The sequence below is a fragment of the Hirundo rustica genome, chromosome 1 (genome assembly GCF_015227805.2).
Source record: "Hirundo rustica isolate bHirRus1 chromosome 1, bHirRus1.pri.v3, whole genome shotgun sequence".
NCBI lineage: Eukaryota > Metazoa > Chordata > Aves > Passeriformes > Hirundinidae > Hirundo > Hirundo rustica.
This window is the reverse complement of record NC_053450.1, coordinates 59,119,610-59,147,599: the sequence shown is the minus strand read 5'-3', so window position 1 is coordinate 59,147,599 and position 27,990 is coordinate 59,119,610. Positions and strand designations below refer to the sequence as shown.

Genomic DNA, 27,990 nt, shown 5'->3' with positions numbered 1-27,990 from the left:
ACCAAGAGCCAAATAACAGCATAATTATTTATTATTCTTTTTTGGTAGTACAAAGGCAGCTTTACAAAAATGGCCAGTAGTCACAACAACAGTGGAATTTGTTACAACCTGATTCCCTGTAAGCTGAAACCTGCAGGCAGGCACAAACTGTAGGAGACAAACTGCTCTTCCAAATCCCTCCATCAGCAAAGACGAATGCCTCGCTACAGCTTGAGCACATTCCAGTGTTGCCCCATGATCTTGACTACTTGTTTCCAGGACATACCCAGGAAAAAGAACTCTAAATTGGCTGGAAGTTCTGCCACTGCTGTGGCTGCTTAAACAGCTGAGAGTAAACCATTCCTCTTTATTTACAGGAAAAGTAGATGAGTATAGCAAACCAAAGTGATACAGAGGGGTCAAAGATGCAGTTCAGGATTGCTGTCCAGTTAAGGAATAGTCTGTTCATTTAAAGCAAGCATATAGACAAGTATTTTTGGTGTATAATCTTTGTCAAGTGGAACTGCCCACCTCCCTCTCCCCCACCAAAGCAGTGGAGTGTTGGTAGAAAAGGGGAGCCATGTAAGGCTTGGTAATCGATGACATTTTGCAAGAAAACTGACTTCTGATCCATAAATTAGAAGGTGAGGTGTCTCACTTAGTCCTTCAGCTGGGAAACTTCATAGAGGTAAGCACCAAGCATCTTCACCCCCTGGATGTAGTTGTACCTGCAAAGACAGTCGCCTTTACCAGTATCTTCACTGAGCTGTATTTCTAGCAGATGTCCAATTTGCAAAGCCCAGCATTAGTCCTATGCACATGACAAACTCTAGAGGAACTGCTGCTGCAGGCAACAGGCACTACTCCCCAAACCCCTACATTTTCCCTGGCAAGATAGAAACACCACTCTTGGGGGAGAGGGTAGCCAAGCTTAGAGACCAAAGTATAAAACCTGCTTCTGGTTTCAAGTCTATCAATCAAGAAATCAAGATTAAGCTACAAACTAGTTACCCAAACAGTCAGTCATTCTCTGCTGGGGAGGATGGCATTTAGCCATCCAGAGAATTAAACAAAAGCAAGAGCTCAATTCTTGGTGTTTTTCATAATACATGCCAAGACACCCCCCACAGGAACAGATATTCCCTTACCTGTTTAGTTTTTCATTTTGAGAGTGAGCTCCATCATCTGCAGCTCCAACAGGAAGCAGCATGACATTCTTGCCTGTGGCTTCTTGAAAAGTAAGGGTAACAGGAATGCTTCCTCCCTCTCTCGTCAGGTCTGGTTCAACTCCAAAAACTAGGAAAGTGATACTTCAGTCAGTTTGAAGTCTGTATTTTTTTTTCCACAAACCCTCACTTAAGTCATCATGTACCCATCTGTACCAAGTGTTGGCCAATCAGCCAGACTGCAAAGGCCACAAAACTGTGGAGCTTCTACCCACAGATGTAGCACTGGAGTATTGTCACTGTCAGAGTTCAGTTACACACCAACACTTCATCTGAAGGCCTGTATGTACTCCAACACAAGTTAGAGTTGTTCTAGCTGCCCAAAACGATCTAGAAAAACTGATTAAGAGGGGTGCTGTGATGAACAAACTTCACTGAATTTGGCTTTGCAGATTATCTGAACCAACAGTCTCATCCTTATGCAAAAGGAACACCACACCAACAAACTTGTCCCAGAAAACTGAAATTAATTTGATATCCAGTATATTTCCTTCCTGTACTTCAGAATTAAGTTTAAAGGTTACACATGACATGCTTCCTCACTTAGTGAGCCAAAGTTATTAGATATGAGTGCAGAACACTAAATATTCAGCAAACATGACCTCCTCAGTGTTTCTTGAGATGTTGGAACAAGGGATTTTTAATCCTACCAATGCCAAGTGAAAAACCCACTTACCTGTCTTCATGGCCCTCCTACCAGCCATGTAGTGGGGGTGGTTAAAGTCTGACACCCAGGGTTTTCCACCATGGCCTAAGTACACTTTGAATTTGTTGGGACTCTGCAGCTCTGCAAACTTTTTGTTCAAGTAGTCTTCAACCTGTAAGGAAGATTGAACGATCTTATCTACTGTTAGCATTTGTATGAGCACTGGCAAAGTTCATATTCTGAAAGCATCTTGGGGACTTGCAGGTCACTACAACTGTGCAGCAATGCTTTTCCTACTGCTCTTATTTTGTAGTATTCCAATGGTTCTCTACTCTGAAGTCAGAATGTCTTCTTTAGGCAAATTAACAGTATATTGTAGAACAATTAGGCAGTACGTCAAACACTGCTACTTTTGAATATGCACTTCTAGCAGTCTAAGTGCCCTACAGCTAGGTTAGCATTTACTCCTAAGCCCTTTTTGAGTTTAGAGAAACAGGGTAATCAGACCACTAAGTCCACTGGGGCACCACACTGGATTCCCTCAGTTATCTCGTGTTGAGGTGCAGTACAGGGAAGATAGTAGGAAAGCAAGTGAACAGAACTGCTTTAGAAAATAGAAGAACTCTTGCCCCAAGGCAAGGTGAACAGAAGCTTAGAGACACTTGTTTGGGTAGCAGCAATCCATCTCAACATACATTCTTTGTGACTTCTTCAGGAGTCATGTTTGGCACAAGCCTGATTGAGAACTTGCCAATCACTTTCCTAGGAATTACAGTCTTGGCACCAGAGGCTGAGAAGGCTCCTTCAATTCCATGGAGAGACAAGGAAGGGTATCTCCACCTGTGCATAAGGATGTCTCTCTGCAGAAGCAAAGAGAAAGATGCAAGGTTACATGAAGTTTGACAGAGTTCCCTAATGATTTCTTCAACCTAGTAAAGCATTTGCAAGAAATAGTGCTTTTTCCCATGCAGAAATGCCGCTCATTGAAGACCACTCAGAAGCTGTTACTCCCATTAAGCATACATTTTGATAACACAGCTGGGTTCTCAGCACCTTAAGAGACTCAGCAGTTCTAGTCTGGCTCTCTCCTAGCTCTGTGGAACTTATGGGACACAGCCAGTCTGCTTCTGATTAGGACACAAGCGCCATTTAGGAGGTGCTCAAGCACAGTTTGTAGGGAACATTGAAAGCTTTAAATCCCATTGCCTCAGGACAGGCAGTCACCTTCATCACCAAGAACACTGCTTAAGTTCACATTTTCTAAAAGCCTCATCACTGCTCAGACTGAGGCTTACAGTATATTTTTCTTTCTATCATCAGCTGCATTAAAAAGCCTGAACTCTGGGTTGGTTAAACTGACCACCACTGCCTTCCAGGTACACTTCCTGCATTTCACCTCTATTACCTTGGACACAGCTATTCAATACATTGCATCATGAATTCAGTCCAGTTGGTGAGCTGCCCTGAGGAGACACAGGTAGTGTCTCCAACATGAACTTCATGGCAGAAATGCAGGAGACTTAGAAACTGTGTTCTTTATGTTACAAGTTTGTTTCTTTCCAGGTACAACCTGCCTCCAATCATCTCTCAAGGCAAATGTAGATGTCACATCTTCAAATCTCTCAAGAACATTTGCTTCTCATCTGGAAGTTACAGCCCTCTCTCCCTACCTCTAAAGCCCTTCTTGCATGTACGCAGCTTACAAGTCCCTTAGCTGGAATATCAGTTGAGCCAAGACTGAACAGCTTCAGTTCAGTATCACAAAGAACATCTTGCCAGCTCCTCCTTATAGCCAAGCTGTAATTCATCCATTACTTTAAAGGACAAGGCTAAGCAAGGAAGCCTGTGTGCTCCCAGTTGATATAAACCTGAGCATGGAAAGACAAGGCTGAGGATATAAATTATTACTTATACCTATTTGAGTTAAGTTTGAAGTCTCCTGACAGTACTAGGACAGAAGACAGACCTGCACATGTAAACTTGCCTTTTACAACACCTGTGTCTGCTTTTTATGACAGGAGATGTATTTACATCTAGGGTTTTAAAATTAGTATGTAATACATGTACCTTGTAAGACTCAATACCATTAAAAGCATTCATTTGGAGAGCTCCCAGGATGAAGATTTTACTTTAGTGAGTTTATTGAGCTTGAGATTGTGCAAAAATTTGCACTGCCTAGCTCATGATTACAAAACAATCCTTGTTTGCCAGGTCTAGGAACATGTTCAGCATGTCAGCCTTGAATTCATTTCAACTAGGATTCTAGCTCTTTTTTCACTTAAGGAGCAATCATCTCTGAGCAGCTACTTTATTTCTGATAACCCAATAGCCTCCCTACAGATGTAGAAAATCAGATGTTTTGTGTAGATTGTGATCTGGCCTCTGGAAAGTTGCCAACATCCTTATCTAGCATTAAGAGAACAGTACTAAAGTTCTGTACAAGTTTCAAATACTACTTATACAGAGTAAGGAGCAAATTTAGAGTCATCAAGACTGCTTGGGTTATACATTCTATATACAGAATAAGTTTGCAAGCACCTAACACAAGCAGTTCCTCTGCAAAGTGTTAAGTATGCAGTCAACCATACAATAAGCAGAATCATCTTCAAGGCATCCTCACCATTTTGAAGACATCAGATGAATCCTCTGCCTAATAAATTACTTAATATCTACACACACACCCCCCCCCCCCCCCAGAAGCTTGTTTCTTTCTTGTACTAATACAGACAGCTTGATCTAGACATGGGAGAGGGGGAGTGCAGCACACCTTTGCATCATGCAGAAGTCTTGTAGCTCCTACATCTTTCGCATACTCTGTCAGGTCAAAATCAATCTTCTCATATAATGCCAGCTCCTCATCAGTAACAGGTGCCACTGCTTCGTTAACACCTGGGATGAGTATTTTCCCTTTCTTGTCTACAAGAGAACCTGTAAACAAGAAGCACCTAATATCAGTATTCAACCAGAAGATAAAAGACATCATTGCTGGTAACACTTTTCTTGGGAAACAGAAGTCTTGGCCTTCTGAAAACTCAGTAAATGCAATGCAATTCAGACCTATTTGCCACTGAGCATGGAAGACATTAAAAGAATTTGTCTGTATCCAAAATGTGCACTTGCTTGCTACTGTATTTAAACCTTGTGCTACATTTCGCTAGCTGTCTGAAAGTAGAATGCCCAAAGAGTTCAGTATCATACCCACAGCAGAATTAGAGAAGACAGCTGATTTAATTAACATGCAAATTTGCAGCAAGGTTTTAGGGAAAGTAACAGTAGATAGACAACTTCTTGGCAAGACCTTCACCATATTTCTGTATCTAATGCATTTGCTTTGCATACCTGGCAAGCACCACTTCATTGGTTGCTGCTTTGCTACTGCAAACAGTCCTCAGAGACTCCCTCACTGCAAACTCAGTCATGCTTGGATGGTTCTTGCTCCCATTTTAAAAGCATTCAGTGAAACCTGTGTTTTCTTACCCATTAGAGCAATGAGATCTGTCATGGCTTCATGTACTGAACCACCATAAACTCCAGAGTGAAGGTCTTTGTCACAACATTCCACCTGATTGAAGTAAAGGAGGATTAAAGTCAATTTTAGCATGGAGACATTGTCATGTAGGGAGAAGAGCAGAACAGTCAAAGCCCAGCTAGAACTTGATCTGGCCAAGGGTCAGGGAGTGATCCCATCATTTGTTGAAAGCAGAGGGTAGTGTAGTGTCAGGGCAAGAGAAAATGGCAGAGGTATTTAATGCCTTTGCCTCAGTCTTCAATATCAAGATCAGTTGTCCTCGGGATGCCCAGCTCCCTGAGCTGGAAGTTGGTAATGGGAAGATGAGGGAAGCCCACAATCCATGAGGAGATGGTTAGTGAGCTGCTATGTCAATTAGCCACCCACAAGTCTACAGGCACAGATGGGATCCACCCCAAAGTATTGGAAGAACTGGTAAAAGAATTTGTCAAACCATTCTCAGTTATCTATCAGCAGTTCTGGTTAACAGGAGACCTTCCAGCTGACTGGAAAAGCACAAATGTGACACCCATCTATAAGAAGGGTGTATGTGGATGAAGATATCTATGCTATGAAACAATCCTTTAGTGAAGGTGCTGGCTTATCTTGCCTCACACATCTGAAAGCTATCCCACCCACCCAAGTGTCAGACAGGATAGCAAGAGAAGGATGTTTAGAAAATTGGGAAAAACCATTCTACAAATGTAGCCAGTTTCATCTTTCCTGAAAAAAAGCTACTGGCATGAAAAAGTTTGCATCACCACTCTTCTCCAGTGGAAAAGTCAGTTTAATAACACTGGATTTGCAGTGTATTTCAGCACTTACCTCTATGAAGTAGTAGCAGACACCTCTCAAACCATAAGTGATACAAGGCTTCTTCTTGCCTAGCCAGTAGTTGTCAGAAATGCAAACATAATCCACATCTTTAAAGAAAGCATCTCGCTGAGCAAAAATCAGTTCATCAAGGCCTTCAGATCCTGATTCTTCCATACCCTCTAGGCAAAACCTAATATTTACTGGAAAATCCTTTGAAATGAAACACAAGAACAGATTAAGCATGTGAAAACACTTGACTCCTTCAGTAATCAGTAATTTTCATCTGTTACGTTCAAAGCAGAAAAATGGACATGGCTGAAATAGCTCCATGACAGTGAAATTTGTTAATTATACATAAACTGGTTTAAAGTTTGGTCTGGGCTTATGTTGAGAGCACTTAGACCACCCTTCATTTGGTGGAATCCAAACTCTTCAAAACAGTCACAGAAACTTGTCCCCAAACCCCTTTAGCATGGGAACACAGCAGAAATCTGTTGCCAAAGGTAAGCTAGCATATTCTATATACCTAGACAGCAACTGAGAACTGGTTATTCCTCTCAAAGGCGATAGGAACTTGTCTTGCAAAACAAAGCAAACACCCTGAGCTATTTCTGATTGTACATTTTCTTTAACAGAAAATGAGTAAAGCTCCCAGTTTTAGTGTTAGTAAGTCAACCTCCTCTTAGAGCTCAGTGGCAGTGAGACATTAAGCTTTGATAAAGGCCAAAGTAATTTGACATCCTTACAAGATAGTGACCACATTTGATTATTCCTCCTGCTCCACATACTTGCATATGTATTGTCCTTCCTACATATTTCATTAAAGGAAAATTGTTAGAAGTGCAACCTAAGCATCTATAAGACTAACCTGTCAGCAAGTCAACTTAACCCCTACCAGGAAATCTGAGAATTTACAGGACTATTGCATCATTCCTCCAACCAGCTGAATAAGCAGGGTTCCCTCACAAGGGTTTGTGGCTTGGATAACATTTATTGCTAGACTCAGCTATGTGTGAAAAAGCAGAATATGTTTTAGGCACATACCTGGTTAGTTTGTTGATAAGCCTCCAAGGCATTCAGCCAGGCAAGCACTGGACCTTTGTCATCTGTTGATCCTCTCCCATACAGCTTTCCTGTAGAAACAAGATACAAATTAACCAGTGAGGAAAAAAATTAGTATGAAGTTTCATCTCTAATTTTTTAACCCTGCTTATATTAAAAAACTTTCATATTTCATTCTTCATAAGTAGCAGTTTTACATCCTGCTTCACATACCCTTTCAAGTGGGATAGGTACAGGACTGCAATAGTTCTCCCACTTACAGAGCTATCTCACCTCTTCCGCCAGCTGCTCCCTCAAAAGGAGTTTATTATAAATCAGGAAAAGATATAGCTGCCTTATCCTTCACAATAATGTTATTTTCTACAAATACCTAAGTGTATAAAAACAAGTTTTCTGCTTTTATCATAAATCTACCAAGTATTATCTTCAGTTCAATAATTTTTTAAAGAATAAAAATTCAGTAGCTAGTGACAAATGACTCCTCTGGATTCTCCAGATAAAAGTGGATCTCCCTAGAAAGGAATTTAGTCAAAGACAAGGTTCACAGTCCATAGGTAATTCCCCAAAAATGCAGCACATGGGATCACAACAGAGGCAGTTATCAGTGCTCTGAGTGAGAGTCACAGTACTGATACAGAACTCAGAGTTCAGAGCTGTGGCTACAACCCCTCAGCACTCCATGTAACCAGTGACAGAACAGGCCAGACAGCTTGCAAAGGTAAAGAGCCATTAGTGAACATCTGCATGGCCAGGCTGCACAGATACAAGCCACAGCCTGAGGCAAATCTAGGTCTTGCTAGCAGATGAGGCCACAGTTTAGTAACTTGGACTCTGCTGCCTATGACTAAGTGCCTAAGCAGAAGTACCAGTTAGCACAGATACTCCTTTTTCTGGCAATCATTAATGCTTATGCAACATCAGTGGTTAATGTCCTTCTATTGATATGATCCTTAACACTGAGAAAGTGAAAGAAAGAAGAAGCTCTTGGTAGCACCAGTTTTTAATAAAAAAAATGACGTTTTAGTCTTCTTGACTGCTGGCAATGTTGTTTCAACAGGAGATACTGCATCATTTCTTCATCCCCATTTATGGGAGAGGACAAATTTCGGGGCACTACCTCTGCAAAAGAGCTTCTGTAGTACTCATAGTAGAGCAGTTAAACATAAGGCAACCCAGAGAGGCTGCTGTGCCACTCCTGTCTCCAGGCATAAAGAAGTTGTGATGTGTATTTTTTCTCAGTAATGGTTCAAAATTCCTGCAGTCTGACATGACCTTACAGGCTTCAAGCTGTGAACAAGAAATTAGTTCTAAAAAGCTCTCTGGCAACGAGCTGGCACCATGGAAGGCAGCAGTTAAGATTGTGCTGTAGCTACAAATCAGAAAACATGCCAATTACAGCCTAGACTATCAAAAAAGGAAACAATCCCAAGAGCAGCTGAGATTTTGCAGCTCAACTTTTTTACCATTTCCCCACCTGCACATTTTTACCTCAACAGTATTAAATAAATACCCATACCATTTCTTACTCTCCTTCCCCCTTTGAGTCAATGACACAGCTTTGGAACAACTGAGGAATACCACACTTGTTACAGAAGTGTTCATCAGTTTGTAAAGTCTACTGCTCTTACCATCTCTCTCGACCAGTGTGAAGGGCTCACTATCCCAGCCATCCTCTAGTGCTGCTGGCTGGACATCCAGGTGACCATATACACACACAGTCTTCTTGCGTGGATCTGTGCCCAGTGTTCCCAGAACAATTGGTGGTAGGGGAATCTCTGATCCATCAGGCAGCTAGAAACGGGAAGGCAGAAGTCTTATTAAAATGTGGAATGTCAGAGCTTTAACCAGATACATGAATTACTTTAGTACTATGGAGGTCATGAGAGTGGAAGCACAGACACCTAAACAGAACTAATCTACTTAAACTGATTGCCAGAAGCAGAGTGCCAAAGAAGGCCTGATGGCACCATGCCAGTCAGTTTCCTGACAAGCCCCAGTAACAGTCAAAATGTTCCAAGCCACTCAATGTTAGCTTTAAACTACCAATCCTATATCAGATTTTAGCAGAGCAAGCTGACTGCATGCCAAACTGCTATATCTAATGCTGACCCTAAGCATAAGTGATAAACTCCATTCAATATTGCATTGTGTTGCTTGTTACTGCACTTTCATCCTGTCCACAGTATATCTCTGGACAAAAATTTCCTGACAGCAGTAAGGCTGGGTGTAACATGCCTACACCCAAATAAGATCACCATAACAGACTTATTTTTCTGTACCAGCCTATATTGTTACACTAAGGGCAAGGCAGTGCTGATAAAATCAGTTCAGGAGTTCAAGAGTTGAACTTGGCTTAATCCCTTGGAATATCCCATAAGCAATTAACACATTCCCAGTCAGCAAGTATTTCCCTTCCAGTGAACACGTACTTCTACACACTGTTCAGCAGATCAAGATCAGCTTTGACTTTTTGCTTATATGGGTCCCAAGCTCCAATTTTTTATCAACAGTTTAGATGTTCCTTGGCCAGCTGCAGCTCTGCCTAATTAAAGCACTACGCAAGAGTTTACGGTAATCAATACACAACAAATTGCTGTGCAGCAGTAAAGCAACTTTGATCTGACAAGTTCAGTTGCTTTACATTGTCCCTCATGGATATAGCAGCAATGCATAATACACTGACTAGCTCTCTCTATACTTAATATAAAACTGAACACTGAAGGTAACCCCTGCAGATAGATTAGTCACCTAATAAAAATATAACATATAAAACTCTAAAAGCAGTTCTTGCTACCAAAAAGTTACAGTGATGAAAAGAACTTTGTCTCTGAATTAACTGAAACTCTCTTGATGGGGTTTCAGGCTGTAGGTAGTAGCAGAGCTAGAATTAACCTACAGATTCCCTCCCAAGTCAGCTGTTTTCCTGCTGAAACCTGTAGCTACAAACAACTGCAATCCAGTTGCCCAAAGCAAGAACTGCTCAGAAGGTTCCCATCAACACAGATTTCACTCAGCAGTCTTTCACACCAATTACAAGGACAATCTCCTAAAACTAGAAAACATTCCAGTACAAGGTTTTTAATGCCACAATCCAAATCCTAGTCTGACAATTTTGGTACAGGTTTTACTCTGAAGGCAGGTAGTGACTAGGCACTTCAGAGGAGCATATCAAGTGGATATTTCCCTAGGATGAGATTATCATTCTCATAAGCACATACATTTCTCAGGGAAAAAAAAAAAAAAAAACAGTCTGGATAGCTAAAAATGAAGAGTGAGGTCATTCTTTTAATGATACTTCCATATCTAGTAAGGGAGCAATGCAATCCTGTGACAAATATAACTTTTGAAAAGTTCTGAAGTCTTTTGGCAGGCTTAGTGAAGCTTCAGTCAGTACCTTTATAGTCTATGGGTCTAAGAACCAATACCAGTCTGTTGTTTAAAATGCCTAACATTTTTGTTTGCAGGTGCTCTACTCATGTTCGGTTCAAAAAGTATTTAAAACATTTAATACAGTCCAAAATTTAATTCAACATCCTTAACTGGGTGCCAAGGTTCGGTATAAACTAAGGTTTTTAACATAAGTTTCAGACTGTGTGGCAGGAAAGACATTATCCCACACCCCAACAGGCCACTGCCTTTCTAGGCCACTGCCCACCAGACCCTTGTGTGATGATCCTGACCCAGCAGTCCATCAGACACCAAGGAATTAGTGACCCACAATGACAACCTGAGCAGCTCAAAGCCTGTGCTACACTATGCTGCACGCACAGCTTCACCTTTCTGCCTGTATTGTGCTGTGCATATCCCTGGACTGCAGCAAAAACTGAGCCACTTGACTGTAACCCGAGGGCAGCTCCCACTGCGCACTAGGGATTACATCACCTGTGTGTCTTGACTTAATCTGGAGGCGCATCAAGAAATTCTCACACAGAATCCCTTTTGCCAGTGGAACTCAACAGCTCGAATAAATAAAATAGGAAAACACTTCCATGCATGGGATCTGCACAGTATGTTAGATGCTGGTTGGATGTCTGCTAGATGCTGCACACCTTGGAGGTGCCAGTATCTGCAGGCAGAATGTCCATACGATCCTCTTTCTTTATAGTGAAAAGTCCAATAAGCATCTTTTCATGGAGTCTAGGTGCCTTTCATACTGGGAACATAAGAAACCAACATATTCTCATGCAAAACACCTCGTCTTCTAAAGAGATTTCCTCCTACCAAGCTGACATGGAGATGCTCACGTACCTTTTGTTTCCCAATGTCCATAAGTTTGGTTGTGCCTCCCAGTCGCTCGATCTCCTTCGCAGCAACCTCCATCATGCGCTTGATTTCCCCCCTCTTCTCTGGCCATGCTGACACGCTCTGGATCGCCACCCACTCTGCCAGGCGCTGGAGAGATGCAAGAGCTACAGGTTTTACTGCACAACAGGCACCAGGCAAACACCACCACACCTCATAATTCTATAAACACTGGTTTAAGCCAAGCTCAAATTGAGACAAATCAGCTCTGTCCTCTGCTCAAAGAAGAACTTTTAACTTACAACTTTTTATATTACTCTCAAAAGCTCTCTAAAACCTCACTCGCCTATAGCTGTCCCTGCTGTGTAGCACAAAGTCCACAGATACATAAAGTAAGCTTAAGAGTATGACAGCTTGTGCTTATTATGCCTTTTTAGCTGCTGTTCTTTAAGTATCCAGAACCAGCTGAAGTCATTCGGGCCTCTCAAAAAGGTCTCTTTAGCTTTTACTCCCCGTGTGAGTTCAGCAAGAACTACTGGCAGAAATGAAGCTGAACACTTGGCATAGTTCATGCCTGAGTTCACAGTGCTATACCACTGATTCCTTAATGGGTAAAAGGGATTACAATACAACCTGTAACTAAATAGCAGGTCAAGCAGCAAAGTACCTCTTTGGAGAGGGCAACCTCTCCCTCTGTCCCTCAGCACAAATTGTTTAATACAAGAAAGCTTTGTTCCAGCCTCATTTATAATATATTTCACCTCCCATCCCCAAAGAAAAGAAACTATAAACCTAGTTTGGCATTCAGAAGCCAGTGGCAGCTTCCTGTACCTCTAAATAGGTCACCAGTAGCACTATACAGTAATAGATAATTTCCTCATAAATTTAGGAAATAAATCATTTATAATAAATCAAAAAATAATAAATAATTTCCCAATAAATTTACCATGTATATTAAGGCTTTTGAACAGAACTATACTTAAATTTAAGAAAGCTTCCTGGCCTGGCTAAAATCCCTCACACTTGCTTCCTGCTCTCCCCTCTCTCCCATTACTTGACATTACTACTGGGCACATCATACAGGTATAAACTTGATGCTGACCAGCTAACTTCTAATATTCCATAGCTGCCCGTGCTGCAAGACAAAACTCAAAAAACTTACCTGAACATAGAGATCCTGGTGTTCGTCAATGTATTTAAAGAGGGTTTCAAGAGCAGACATTTTTGGACTAGCTTTCAGAACAGTATTGCTGAAGAGTCTGTGACAGAAAAATAACTTAGGTTACAGGTTTAAGAATTGACTGTCAGTGATCAAGAGCTACAGGAGACTTTCACCTTTCGGCTTGTAGTGCCACACACCAAGCTGTACTAATATAAAACTTGAGGCCTCTCCCTTTCAGGGAATCACCACAGTGAAGTGGCTAAACAAAAGCATATTTAAAAGCATGTTTGAATTTCAACGCAACTCTTTCTACCTCTACCCCCAAAATAACTTTCAAAGTCAAACTGAGCAGTCCTGTCTCTGGAGGTACTTCAATGAAATCACGCACTTCATTTTACTGCAGACTTACAGGCAAAATGTTACTCAAATAAAACGCAACTTCAGAGAGTCGATCTCATTGTGAGTTCAACTAATAGTATGGCACAGGCTTTAAACACTGGCAGCCAGGTCCAAGAAAGCACCACAATTTGTGCTCTACAGAGGAGGTTAAAACCAGGCAGCTGGAGAACTGTGTTTTCTTCAGCCTTAAGTCTCAGCCTGCCACTCAGATTTCACAAATAAGGTGAAAATGAAAGCATGGGAACAGAGGCCAGAGCCCCAGCAGGTCATGAGCAAGCAGTCAGTGATTACTTCAGTGCTACCACTTCCTTATTTTGTTTTTATTTCAGCTGCAGTTCACATGAGAAAACCCAAGACCTCACCCCTTTTCAGTTTTCTGTCTTCCTTACCAGCCTGAAATAAATAATGAAAATAAATACTGTCCACTAAAGCAAAAAAGCAAACAAACTTAAGCTTAACTCTCCAGTTAGAACTAAAGATACAGCACCTCATCTCAGCCAGAAAAATAATGAGGTTTACAAACCCCAAAGTGACTAAGCTGGAGGGACCAGCTGGTCTAAGACGTGGCCCTACGGCACATTACTCAGGATAGTGTCCAGGAGCCTTCTGAATAACTCCAGAGAAGGAGACTCCCTGAAGTGTGCCTCTGGAATCCAAGTGCCTGGACTAGGAGGAAAAACTCCAGCATCCATGCAATACAAGCATGTTCAGCAGCTCCAGTATTTTGTTGAGTCAGCTTCATGCCAGATCCTTTAAGCCTTTCTTCTGCTTCTACATGGTAGTCACAAGACAGTTGTTAAAACATCTGACTGCTTGTCTTAGGATTTCTTGAACAGCTGACTACTCTACGTATCTAAAACAAACCCTTTCCAGCTGCAGGTTGTCCCACACAATATACTGCAATACAAGCACCACCCCAAATTTTCTTTCTAACAAGGTTGTACTTACACAGATACAGGTGTTTGACATTAAAAAAAATCCTTTCCCTCACCAGAGATAGCATTGATTTCATTTAAAGCATCCCTCAAGTTCAGATTTGGCTAACTAGTTTTCAACACCAATTAAGACAACCCCAAATCACCAGACAGGCACAATAGTCATGAAATGTGAAAACTGAACACCTTCAGAAGGACTATGCAGACACAACCAAGTTAAAGCAATGCTTCCCACTGAAGCTGGGGTTCCAAAATGAAGCCACCCTCCTCACATGCAGTTAGAGCTCAGGCAGGATTCATGTGGAGCTTTTCAGGAAACCAGTGCACAGGCATCACAGGACATCTGACCCTCCCCTTCACTCAACCAGCTTCTATAGCAACCAGCTTCAGAGCACAGACAAAATAGATGTTACACGGGGGCTGACATTCTGTCCAGCACAAACAAGATCTGAACTACTCGTTAAGTCAGGGACTACTTTAAATATCACCTTAATCGTAGTTAAGTAGTTTTGAAATCACAAGAGCATTGAATCACACAAGTCACACCAAAGAGCTGCAAAGAAGTCCGCTCCAGAAAGCTTCAAACTACAAAAAGTAAGTATTGGTTACTACATAGCAAAAGGCTGGATGTTACTTCCCCCTTCCTCTTCAAAATCGGAGTTTGAACTTCCTGTAAATTCTTCAGAATAGAGAGCTGAACCCTTCCTACCTGTGCAGAAGGGGCTCCACAGTTTTACCTTCCCACAGGGCTAGAGAGGTTGCACCTTGAAATAAGAAAGCCCAAGGGCCGATCATTGCACTATTAAACTTCGCCCTCCTTATCCACAAATAACATTAGTATCCCAGAGGAGAGCACTGAACCAAGAGCGCTCTAGAGCACCCATTGAGCCCCATGCTCACGCCGCAAGCTCAGCACTCTGGGCCGAGGCTGACTTAAAGGCTAAACGTGGGACTTTCTTCACAGGGTTCTGCAGCCCCGGGACGAGCCCGGCCGCAGCCGCCCAGCCTCGGGACGGGAGGGACGGAGACAGGCGCAAGGCGGGCTCCGTAAGGACGGCGCGGGGGGAAGACTCACGGGGAGAGAGAGCGACACTGAGGAAGGGGCTAGGAGCGGAGAGGCAGGAGCAGCTTCTCCCCGGGGAGAAGCCACGGTGCCGCCGCGCCCCAAGGCCGAAGAGACGCTCCTCACCGGGGGACACGGAGCAAGGCCCGGCCCGCCGGCGGCGCCGCGCACCCGGCATTCCCGGCTCCTCCCCGCCAGGCCGGGCCGGCCGCGTACGCCAGCGCGGCCGCACCACAGGGCCAAGGGACCCGGCCCCCCCACCCCTCCCGACACTCACTCACTGCCACCGCGCAGCCCCGGCTCCCACCTGGAGTAAAAGCAACAGCAGCCGCCGCCACGGCGCCTTAAGTATACCCCCGTCAGCCCCGCCCCGCGCCGCGCCAGCCAATCCGAGGGCAAGGAGCGCCTTGGGGGCGGGGCTGGGGCGGGGCCGAAATAATAATGAGGGGGAATGTAGTATATAGGCGAATATAGCATAGGGTCCGGGGTGGAGACTAGTCTGGACAACCGAATCAGTCCAGCCGATGCTGGGAGTATCCTTATGATCTTCCTACATTTGTGGTCTAGATAGGTTTAATAGATTTAGATGTGGTTTAGACAAGGCCCTAGAGTCATAGAATTAATTATAGAATATCCTGCATTGGAAGGGATCCACAAGGATCGTCAAAGTCCAATTTTTGGCCCTGCACAGGACATCCCCAAAAATCACACCATGTGCCTGACAGCACTGTCCAAATGCTTCTTGAACTCTGTCAGACTGGGGCTGTGACACCTTCCCTGGGGAGCTCCAGTGCTCAAACCTCTGGAGGAAGAATCTTTTTCTAATATCCTGCCTAAACCTTCCCTAACACAGCTCCAAGCCATTCCCTCAAGTCCTGTCACTGGTGACCACAGAGATCAGTGCCTGCATCTCCTCTTCCCTTCACCAGGAAGATGTGGACTGCAATGAGGTCTCCCTTCAGTCTTCTCCAGGCTGAACAGACCGAGTGACCTCAGCTGCTCCTCACACGGGTTCCACTCAAGGTCCTTCACCATCTTCACAGTCCTCCTTTGGACACTCTCTAATGGCTTAATGTTGTTTTTATATTGTGGCACCCAGAACTGCCCCCAGCACTCGATGTGAGGCTGCCCCAGTGCAGAGCAGAACTGGACAATCCCCTCCCTTCCCCAGGGCCTGATGCCCCCCAGGACAGGGTTGGCCCTCCTGGCTGCCAGGGCACTGCTGACTTATGTTCAACTTGCCATTGACCAGAAACCCTGTGGTCCCTTTCCATGGCCCTGCTTCCCACTGTCTCATTCCCTGGTCTGTGCGTATGACCAGGATGACATTCCATAGCTGAGAACTCAAGAGCTGGAAACAAGTGAGAAACAGTGAGGCATGCTAGCTGGTCCGTGAGCTGCCATGGGGCAGAGCTACATAATTTGGGAACTTGGCTGGTGGGGCTGTGTGGGGTAAGATAAATGCTAGGGCCTTGCATGAGGCTGGTCTGGCCGTGATGAGCTGGAGATTCACAGGCTGATGCCAGACTTGGTTTGTCCCCAGGGAGTTGCCTGGGGCTGGAGCTGCCCTGGTTCCCTCCAGACACCTGGCTCCTGGCTGGGGATGGGATGGGATTGGGATGGGCCCTGGCTGGCAGGCTTTGCCCTGGCAGGACCCCATGGGGAGCTCCTGCCATTCCTGGCAGCCCAGACCCTGAGGAGCCTCTGACACTAGGACACCTGGCACTGCTCTGTGTTGGTGGGAGAACAGATGACAAAATGTACCCCCAATGGACAAATGGAACTTAGGAACTGGAGTAAAGTTTTCCTTAGGTTGGGAAAAATCTTGCCTGGAAACAACAGGGAAAAATATTAAAAAAAATAATAATAATAAAAAAATGAAAGAGAAAATGTTTCTAAAAACAGTTTGTTGCATTTATGAAGGTTATTAAGCAACATGACACAGGATGATTTCTAGTGCTCTATTTTATTCTCATGTTCCTACATAGAAGTCTTTTTTGGTACTCTTTTCCCACATCCTTAAAAAATTCACAAACCAAAATAAGAATCAAGGACACAAGCTGACAAAAGAAAGGCATTAAAGAAGCATTTGTTGTGTAGCAAATACGGTGTACTGCATTATCACAGTTTTCTGCAAGCCTGTATTGATCTAAGCCTGTATTGTTCTTCACATAATCTAAGGATTATGTGAAGAACAAACACAAAAACCACACAGTAACTTACCTGAGGGAAAACTACAACTTTTTTTGAAAGATAACAGATCCAATTATCGGCTTTGAGAGCCTTGTAAATTGTCTTTATGGAAACACAGTTTTGTTTTACAAGGCTGTTAATTTGAAGGTGAAAATGGTGTATGCATACATAAAAATCCTTTAGGAATAGAGGAGAAAGGATAAGTGGGAGAAGACACATTTATCAGAAATGGTTTAGGGACAGGAGATGACAAAGCAAGGTACTTCATAAAGAAAATATAAGAATGCTCAGCATTCTCTGGTCCTGACGGAGATATCTAAACATCTAGGCTGCTCTGTTTCTTTTTTAAATATGTTGTCTTTGAAATAATTTTTTTCTAAAGAAATAATTTGTAGGTACTTGTGCCATTGCTTTTAATCACAGGGATGTAGCATGTATGAGTCAGCTGAAGCAGTAGCAGCAGATTAAGTGAGGAGCCTGAAACATTAGCACTGGTCTGGAAGAGGACAACTGTGTGAATCAGCTTGTTGGATGGCCGCAGACTGAGAGCCACAGGGCTGTGCGAGGCCAGCAGAAATGCCATTAATAGTGTGACTGTCCTTTCTGAAAAATTCTATGCAAAATGATGAAAGGGGACTGAAAGTTTCTATGGATACTACAGTACACATGCAAAAATCTCACTCTCGCTTCTTTTGAAATTAATTTCAAGTGGTGGTCATGTCCCTGTTTGCAGGTGTATGCCATCTAAAAATTTCACATTGCTCAATTTTTGTCTTTTCGCTTACATGAGATAAAGTCACAACATCTACTTAAGTGCACTTCTGAGCATCACAGAAAGCTGAAATTAGTTGTCTTCAGCCTCTTTATTGTATCTCGCTATTTCCTGCTCCGTCTTCCCCTTTTCTCTTTATTTTGTATGTTTCTGCTTAGGTGACTCACAAGCTCAACTTTCTCAACATTGGGGGGGTCACACTACATTAGGTAAACTGCTGGACTGAAAGGGAAGACTGTAAATATGAACAGTGCAGCTTTGTTGGATTTCTTTGCTTTCCTGCAAATAATAGGTTTTGAGCTAGTGACAGCGAATTTAAAGACGGATGTTTAAGGAAGTCCTCGCTTGTTGCTTTAATCCCTTCTGAACTGTGCCCTATTTATAATCACAGTAATGTGCACGTGCCTATGTGACTCCATTAACATTGCTTACTTAGAGTACACCCACTTCTGCTGGGTTTGATTTTGTTGACTAAAGGTGAACAGAGCTGCTTATCCCTGGAAATTGCATTGCCACTGGCATTGCAGCAACCTTAGCCTCACCTATTACGCCTGGTTTTTCAAAACCAGGTGGCCTCAAAGCCCAAACTCATTTAGAGGAATAGCACTAAACCAAAAGAAATCAAAGTATCATTTACTATCTGTCAGTGCTTTGGCTTAGGAAGTACCCTTGCCCTGGCCTCCAAAAAAGCAGGGCTGCCTGTATGATGTACTGTAATTGCAGAGTGCATGTTCATTGCTTTTCTAATCTACATATAGTAATTAATGAGCTTGATTCTCACAAGCTTCTTCCAGAAAAATAATTTTTAATAGGTGATTAATCAAAATACAGGGCAGATTACACTTAACCTAGACCTAACCATGTAGAAAATGTTGATGTTTACATGGGACAGCCCAGTGTGGGATATCTGTGTACCCAAGTCCCTGGTCGGAACCCAGTTGCTCCTTGGCACTTCACTGGACTCTGCACTCAGGTTTTGCTGTTATGAAACATGCACAGAGAGGAATGCTGCAGCTGAGACAAGAACTGAATCACAGTCTAGAATCCTGGTCCTGTGATCCTTCTTCCCATCCTTGCATAATGGAGTGCTAGAGTTAAATGAAACCTGTGTGGCTCAGTAGCCACACAGTAATAATACATGCTAAAGGACCCACCTCCCTCCCTCTGCTCCTTCCCTTCCTCTACCTTTTCCTGACTGCTCCTTTTGTCATCTTCTGCTTCCTCTCACTATGCTGAGCGTGACAAGTGGAGGATTTATACTCCCTGTGGCTCCATCCAGTCCAACTCAGAAGAGAGACATCTGCAATGGTCTTCCATGAGCCCCCACAGCATTGTGCCGCTGTGGAGCAGACAGACACACAGCGTGGCTCTGTGTTGCTGTGCTAGATTGACTCTCTGGCTTGGTTGCCACAAGTATGAGGAGCTAATTTGCCCTGCAGTGGTGGGTTGGATACTCAGGAGGCCCAGCATGCTCACAGAATTTCTCCTTCCTCACCAGTCCCTACAAACCTTTTCCTGTCTCCAGCCTCCTGGCCCAGTGGTTGACACATCAAACATTTCTGCAACCCCTGATAGCCCCTGTATCAATAAGGTTGTAACTTTCCTGATAGAAAACACACTCAAAACTTGCTGCAACTTTAGATCCTCCAGTATCCTAACAAAGTACCAAATCATCCTGGTTTACTCAGCCTTCAGCAGTCACTAATTGCTTGACTAAGCCAATTCAGGACACCATAGATCTTGAAGTCATTCATCCTAGGCACTAAATTTATCTGCAAACCATGACAGCATAAAGTCGAATACAGGGGTCTTGCTGTGCACTGCTGGATAGCTCTTTGCTCCTTTTTTCCTGGCTTTACCTAAGATGGTTTTGCCCTTCCCCAGAAGTGCTGTTCTGTTGAATCTGTACTCTATATTGCAGCCTGTGTTTTCCATGTCCTTTTCTCAGGATGCACCAGTGACAGGCTGGCAATGTCACTGTCAGAAGCATCAAAACTAACCTGTCTAGAGGTCTGGAGATATTCCCTCAAAATTAAAGAGAGTGGCAGAAAGCCAACCAAAACCAATAAAACCCTACCCTCTCTTCTAAATTCAATGAGCAAATTGCCCAGATATCGATGTGCTTTTGGCAGCATTCTCCCCATTACATTGCCCTAACATTGTCCAGGAACAGACAGTCTATTTTGGGGGTCTTATGCTCAGAGAGGACAGGTACTGTTCCTGCTTCTGATTCTGAGGCACTGATTAAAGAACGGTGTGAGAGGCTGTTAGTGAATTGCTCTTTTACAGCACCTCAGAGGTCTGGCTTGCAAACTGCAGAGCCAACAAATCTTAGAAAGTCATTGAATGGGCATGCCAGAGATTCCTTGTTTGCTGAAGTGTTAGTCCAGCTGTGCCAGTGCTGCAAAAGGAGTCAAAACCACACCTACATCCCTTTATTCATTCTCTATTCCTCTGCCTGAGGGACTAAAGCGCTCTGTGCTTCTGCCTGCTTGTCCTGGTGCTCTGCATTAATATAACAAAGTCAGTGGTTCAAATGGGAATGGTGAGATGTGTGTCACGTAACAGGCACATGTAAAGGACAGGCAAGGAAAGAGTCAATAACCCAGGTAGATATGCTCTGACTGCAAATGAGAACCACAGCCCTTGGTCACTGCTTCAGTCCAGCACTTTTCTTTGGAATTACCAAAAAGCCTGTGCTGGCTTGAAAGCAAAACCAGTGAGAGACTCCAAGTCAGAAAGACAATTTAATAGGAGGGAAAAAAAAAAAAAAAAAAAAAAAAAAAAAAAAAAAAAAAAAAAAAAAAAAAAAAAAAAAAAGCAATAGTGCAAAATATCACTGACAGGTGATGAGACACCCTGCTTGTTAGGGTGGTGGTAGCAGTCCAGATGAAGTGGTCTTGTTGCAGCAGTGTTCCCACAGGAAGGTCTGGTAGCTCCTGTCCTCTGGGAATCCAGTGGGTAAGGCTGCCTGTGCTGTCCCAAATCCCAGATTATATCCAGGTGGGAATGCTTGGCTCCTCCCCCTGGGCAGAGCATCTCACAATGGGCTGATATCATTTTATCAGTCTTGCATTGAGTCCTTGATTGCCCATTAAACAGAGATAGATCCTGGAGGGAGTTATCTATCAGTCATGCAGCAGGGCATTGATGGGCCATTAACAGCAGACAGTCTGGAGGGAGGGGGTAAGGGAAACACTGCCCAACCTAGTTTCAACAGCTCATGTAGATGGTGACAGAATACATATTTTGGGCACATCTTACACTGTAACCTAGGGCAAAGCCCAAATGCAAAAACATTCACCCTTATTCTCCTTAATCTCAACTATCCTGTATTTCATTCCAGTGTTTCATCACAATTCCATGCCCTGTTTATCCATGCTGAAAGTGCATGGAATGTGCTATATTCATGAGTAGATGTAATTTTCAATTTCTCATTGAATACATTTTGGGATGCTGGGAGGCTTTATTTTGGTCTTCTATAAGTTGTTGATTTGTCAATATGAAAAGGAAATATTAAAGAGGTTTGGCCAGCAGTGTATGCTTTCCTCAATAAAATGGAGTCTAGGTGCTTCCCCGGCTGGAATTTTACTCCAGAGATGCATCTCTTCAGGACTCCTTTTTGTGTCTCTTGTGGTTTCATTGTGGTTCCATTCCTCCTCCGTTGGTGGATCTCCTCTCTTCCCAGACTGAGGATCACCTCCAGAACATTGCAATCCCTGCTTTTCATTTTGGGAGACTTGCTATGAGTTCTTTTGCTAAGAACGTATGCGTGTGTGCACCTGTACAGCATGGACTGAAAGCACATTTTTGTTCTATGCAGGGAACAGGGAGCTACAAAACCAACGAATATGAAATGCTGTCCAATAATGGCATCTCTGCGTATTCCTCCTTTTACGTTCCTTCGTGTAAATCAAAAGTAAATTCACTGATTCTGGATCAGTATTAAGGAATTTTTTTTTTTTTTTTTTTTTTTTTTTTTTCTTTTCTAAGAAGAAGAATGCTGTTGCTACAGACGGGGGAGAGGGACTCCTTTTAAAACACACAGAGTCCTCTGAGGAGAGAGGTGACTCAGAGAGGTTGTTGGCAGTAGACGAGGGCTATGAAGAACTGAAAAGGCAAATCCTTGAAGAATAAGGAGAAAAAAGTAAGTAGGGAGGAAAATGGGATTGTTCTGGAGACAAATGACAGAAAACAGAAGATTGTGCCTGTGGAAGAAGCTACAGAAAATATGTTTCTGAGGCTTCCCAGTCACCAGTTATTCTGCTCAAAGCAGGAGGCAGCACCATGGCATTCCTTGACTGTTATATTGGCTGTTGATGCCTCTGTAGCAGTGACACCCCAGAAACAGGCTTGGCCACCAGAAGCACTCAAGTTCTTGGAGGTCGCTTGCATGTAACAGGAGGAACATTGTACAGTAGTGGCACTGCTGCTGCTCAGGCAACTGGGCAGGATCCCACACGCAGATTTCTGGCTCAGGAGTAACACAGGGGAATCACATGCACTAAGGGATGCTTAACCTTGATAGAGTTATGAGCTGTTTGTTGGTTGGAAGCGATAAAAAAATTGAATAGTCTACTCTTCCCTAAACAAATGTCATATAACGTTGAATGCATGCAAACTAACAGTAGATTGCCTAAAGAAAAGCTAATTACTTGGAAAGTCTGATAGAAAATTGGATTTCACTAATGGATCATTATGCAGTTTGCTCCATGCCCAGCTATTCATCATTCGCAAAGAAACTGCATTGAACAGCTTCAAGGAAATAACTGAAAGTAATTAAGTTTTACAGAACTGGTACTGAAGATCATCCATAATCTTTATAAACCCTCATTTTTTTATTTTTACTTCAGATTTGGATTTTTAGAAGAGAAGTCAAAAAATGGACATACTCATATGTAAATGCATCATGATCTACTATACGTGATGGCTCCATTTAATTTGATTTTTAAACATGCAGTACTAAAATACACAGCCCTTAAGCCAAAACAACAAAGCAAAATAATCAGAAAAATTCTACAAATTAAGATTTGCTTATGTGAGTGGAGAAAAGCAGCACAGATTCTCCCTAGAAGGTCTATTTCCAGTTTACAAAACCTTTTGGGTGCAGTATCATAAGTATCCACTTGGTGGTTACTTGTGCCTACAAAGGATATGCTTTCTTCCATCTTCAAGAATCAGATTTGCTGTCCATTTCTCTTCTAGGAACAGACAGCATGCAAACCTCTGTCTGCATTTTACAATTTATGGCGTAACAAGGCATGAACATGTGGACTTTGGGTATCCTAGGTCACTCTTGCCAGTGGAAACAAATTTAAAATCAGTCTGGTGCAAATTCCTAACATAAACTCATTTCAGAGTCTGCAGCCATAGAGCTGGATTGATTAAATCTGTATTAAAACATGATATATCTTCTGGTAGTATCAGCTGTTGAAATGTCTTTTAAATGCACTGAAACAATAAGTCTGGTCATTTGACTAGAAAAAATGACAGACCTTTTTCTCTTTTAAGCTACCACATATCTAAATGATCACAGCCCTGTGAATGCCATCTGTTTGTTATGTGTAATATTCTGCACATTTAAATTACTTTAAACCATTCATGTTTAAACCATTCATGTAAATACCAGCCCAATGCCAGACAGAATTAGCTTATTAAATGGCGGAGTGTTTCTTTCTACACAATCCTAGTGCAACTTCTAAGTATTTCTGGAATTGCTTCAGACACTCATGAAGAGAGGCTACAAAGAGCCAGATTCAGTATTGGCATAATGAGAGTGCTTGGCCTGAACTTGATGCAAAGACTGGAAACTGCATACAGAAAGACTGGAAAAAAAATCTCAGCATTTTCCCTTCTTTGTTCACCCTTTCACATGCTGTGGACAGACACAACATGCCACACAGCAGCAGATTCCACTGGAGAGCATCCTCTTAGGCTTGGAAACTTGCTCTCAAGCCGCTGACTCCAATCCCAGGCAAAGAAAATTCCATTTATAATTCTCCTCGCAAACTGGTTAAGCTTCATCTTACAGCTAATTTTCATTTTGGTGGCTGGTAACACAGAGAGGCAAAGAATGCAGCAGAGAAGCAATAGGCAATATTGTGTCAGGCACTAGTTGTGATATGTGGACAAAAAATTCCAGAATTTTTGGGTTTTACATCTTAATTTTTCCATCTTGTTTGAAGAATTACAAGTAAACCACAATCTTCTACAGTGATTGTCAAGGTATCTTACTGGCTTCTTCAGGTGGTACTGTTTCCAAATGAGAGGAAAAAGTTGGCATGAGGTTAACAAAGAGATTAATTGAAAGGGGATATATGAGAAGAGCAGGACAATTAAACTCTGCTATGTGAAATCTAGAAATTGGTAAAAGGGAAAGAGAAAGCTAATACTTTTGGCTTCCCTGGGCAGCTATGCCTAAGAAATATTTCAACAATTAAAAAGCAAACAGGAGAAAATATACTACAATTTTTAAATTCTATTTATACATGTGAAAGCTTTGTCTGTCTAAACACTTCCCTTGTTTAAATCAGTGAATTATACCAGGCTTTTCCCTTGCCCACAAACTGCGCTCTGTGTTTTATACTGTGCCATTTTTCAGCTTCTGCTTCACAATGTGACCCAATAAACTCACAGCTCACTGATGCCATAAAACTTCTGTGAGAAGTTTGCAACATACTCTTTTTGATTAATGGCATAAGCGAGAAAATACATTTGGATTCTTCTGGTAGGCTCAGTACTCTGCAGGGGAATTCACTGCCTAAAAGGCATGTTTGAACCTATGTCTAACCTTGTGAGGTTTCTCAACAACAACTTTGCCAAAGGAAACCAGAAAGAAATATTTGTATGTTAAAATATATTTTCGAAGTCAATTCAAACAGCCCTTTAGTTTCTTGACCCCCTAGAAGGAAAACAGATTCATATATGCCTTGTGAAACATTAGCAGACAAGTACCCTATTTCCATAGATAACCAATGACAGAAGGTGATAAAATCAATCAAAGAGAACAATAAGTCCTAATGAAGCAGTTTTACATTTCATTAACTTGAGTGCCAAGGTAGTTCTTAATGGCTGATTTACTTTCTTTCTTCATGAAGAATTCAGTAATTAGGAAAATAAAGTCTAACAGCATAATACAGCTTGATCCTGCAATGCAGTTTGTGTCTGAAGGTGATTAGAAGCTTGAGGGCTCAGCAGCTCCTTGGGCTGAGGACTCCTCTTGGCCCTGGTCTGAGGAGGCGCTGAGCCCCTGCAGAGGCACACAGCACAGGGCAATGCCATGCCAGGCTCCTACCTGGCTGTGCCAAGGATCTCCCACCCGGCTGCTGAAGCCCCTGAAGCCTCCGCATCTGAACTGTCACCAGTGATGTGCGATTTGGTGATGTGCCCAACACAGCGACAAAGGGGAGACCAGTTTGATGCTGACATTGTGCTCTAAGCACTAATTCAAAGATTAATTGGGTAGGAACTAATTCAGTTAGTCCTGGATTATTTTTACTGCCCTTGATGTCTCTTGCCTTAATTCAACTTCTACTAATTAATTTCCATCAAGTTTAATTCTCAGACAAAATGAGAATAGGAATATAGCTTCCTTTGGGAACACAGGAATGCAGCATGAGGCAGCCACAACATAATATATACAGAAAACAAAGGTTCTCTGATGCAGAGGGTTTTTTTAAAGAAAAAATGCTATGGCTCATAGGGACACTCAGCTATATATAGATAGATAGGTATGTACACATATATATGTATAATTAATTCTGTTAGTCTTAACCTTGAAGCTTAGGGAAATCTGAAATAAATATGAATTTTGAAGCTAGCAATAGGTTGTTATTAAAGGCTAAACCACTTGATCCTAAAGCACCTAGGCTTTTAGCTTTTACTAAATCCAAGCTTTCTGGGTCAATTCTTGGCTTGTTCTGAAGCTCTCTATACCCATGTGTGCAAGAAGGTATGTGTACATACACATATACATAGTTACCAGACTTGTCCAGCTTTTCCCACCCACTAAAGTCAGTGAGATGTTTAAAAATTCAGAGCCTGAACAACTAGGTACAACCCTTTCCCTCTCCTGAATGCTATATTGAAATCTTTTGGGAAGACAGGGCTTTATTCCCTGCAAATGCTTACTGTGGGATTTACCATAAAATTAAACTGGTAAACTACCTAGTATAAGTGTCATACAACTTGCAAGCTTTATTAAGCCCTGTTCATCTTGTACTTTTATTTTTTAATGAAAACTATGAAAACAGTATTAAAACGACATTAAAACCTATTATTATTTTCTTAGTTTATTTCTGCATATTCCATAATTTCAAAGCATCAGATACCTGCGTGTTAAAGTTAGAATTGCTCATGCTACATGTAGCAGCTCTTTCTTAACCAAAGAGGAGGATGTGGGCTCCTTACAGACCCCAAAATCCAGTGAATTTTAGCTGGTCTCTTGGGCTGAAATGAAAAGTGCAGCCAGACACCCTACTGATGCTGCCTTCTGGGCTAACTACCCTGATTCAGCGGCTGAGGGAGCAGTGGCAGCATATGGCTGGGGTGGAAACAGGGACAGGACTGCTTCTTTCAGCAACCATTTCCATTAAGATCACCTTCTCTGTCTTTCAGCAACCATTTCCACTAAGATCACCTTCTCTGAAGTATCTCATTGCATCTTTAAGGTGCAGACATTTGATCCAGTTCTGCCTCCAGCACCCCAGAGCACCCAGCCCTGCAATGTGCCTCCCTGCACCAGCCTGGCAGCATCCTCAGGGCTTGCTGACCTCTCTGAAAACAATCTCGACAAGAAACAGCTTTACATTTCTCTGCTACATTTCTCTGTCCGGTTAGCAAGTTGGAAAAGTTCCCTGGACAGCAAGGGGAGGGGAAAGGGACTGGACTAGGCAGGCAAGACAAAGAGGAAAAGAGCGGGGTGGCGGTGGAGGAGGAGGAGAAAGGTTTTATTTTTCAGCAGTAATTAGAGTGACACCTAACCTGCTCTGAAACCTCTATATTTTGTTCCTGGCTTAAAGTCAGGTGCAATTAGATTTGTTTTCAGAACTATTGTTGAAACACCAATGACACATATACAGAATTTCACAGACATGTAATAAAAATGCATAATGTCCTTCGGTGATTGCTGACACACAGAGAAGTCAAGATCCACATTTTAAAATACATGTGGGTTTGGTAGTGCCTAAACTATTACCCAGACAACTTGGGACCAAGCAGTAGGGACTTATGCTTGACTTTCCCCACCACCCTCATCCCTCTTCCATGTGGGACATATCTCAGGATTGTTCCAGACACCAGTATGGCCGATCTGCAATTTTATCTCCTGGCAGCAGCCACTGATGAAGGCTGGCTGTGTTTCAAGCCTAGCTGGTACTCCCACAGAGGAATGGCTGAGCAAAACTCTTCCTTGTCCACTTATTGTCCTAAGAATTTTCAAAGAACACCCCAAGCTGGTCAGAGACACCTTCTAAAAGCATTTTCTATTAGACTGAGAAACAGGATTAAAATCTTTTAGTTCCTAGCTGCCTCCTTGGTCTTTGCTCCTTGCCACATTCCCCAAAAACAGACTGTATCACCAGTGCCTCAAAAGTAAGCCTCTCACTAAAACGATGAGGAGAAAGGAAACAAAAATTTGAAAAGGCAGGCTCAGCAGGTGAAGAAATGAGCCAGTGGAGAAATCGAGCAAAACACACTGGTGGAAGATGTGGCTAATGATAATGATTCTGCTTCTGAGAGTTTGGAGATGAAAGTAATTTTGCTCTTCTTGCATCTCCCTCCCCACTGACAGTCTCTAGAAAGGAAAGCTGGAATATGTCCAGCTATATTTTTATCTTTCTTTTTCTTTTCTACCACAGTCTGCCATCTACTTAGAAGCTCCATTTCAAGCCCTGCTCTGTCAGATGCAGGAGAACTGCGCTGATCATGTAAAAGGTGTGGGTAACAGCAAGTCTGCTTCACCTGTGTTCTTCCCTTGCTGTTCTGGGA

The 27,990-nt window shown here is 42.6% G+C and overlaps 1 protein-coding gene across 2 annotated transcripts; it reads right to left on the bottom strand.

The window, feature by feature from the left end:
* Positions 1-13: 13 nt before the first annotated feature.
* On the bottom strand, positions 14-15,352 carry CNDP2 (carnosine dipeptidase 2). 2 transcript variants are annotated; one of them, XM_040067536.1, is made up of 12 exons: positions 15,316-15,352; positions 12,642-12,738; positions 11,486-11,629; positions 8,866-9,028; positions 7,220-7,308; positions 6,185-6,385; positions 5,329-5,413; positions 4,619-4,779; positions 2,547-2,711; positions 1,882-2,023; positions 1,128-1,275; positions 14-707 (listed from the first exon to the last, which is right to left on the bottom strand). In XM_040067536.1, exons 2-12 carry the CDS (start codon positions 12,699-12,701, stop codon positions 638-640), a joined length of 1,428 nt encoding a protein of 475 aa, XP_039923470.1. In that variant the 5' UTR covers positions 12,702-12,738; positions 15,316-15,352; the 3' UTR covers positions 14-637. The 2 variants fall into 2 exon arrangements, with proteins under 2 accessions (XP_039923470.1, XP_039923463.1); XM_040067529.2 differs by lacking the exon at positions 15,316-15,352 and adding an exon at positions 14,685-14,705.
* Between the last annotated feature and the right edge of the window lie 12,638 nt (positions 15,353-27,990).

What these genes read in the sequence shown, in the direction of transcription:
- CNDP2 (XM_040067536.1), bottom strand. Translation starts at nt 12,701, where the DNA reads ATGTCTGCTCTTGAAACCCTCTTTAAATACATTGACGAACACCAGGAT. An exon ending in TGGACATTGGGAAACAAAAG is followed by an intron (nt 9,029 to 11,485) that starts GTACGTGAGCAT and finishes TCCCGTTTCTAG; the next exon opens with CTGCCTGATGGATCAGAGAT. An exon ending in CAAAATGAAAAACTAAACAG is followed by an intron (nt 708 to 1,127) that starts GTAAGGGAATAT and finishes CTGTCTTTGCAG; the next exon opens with GTACAACTACATCCAGGGGG.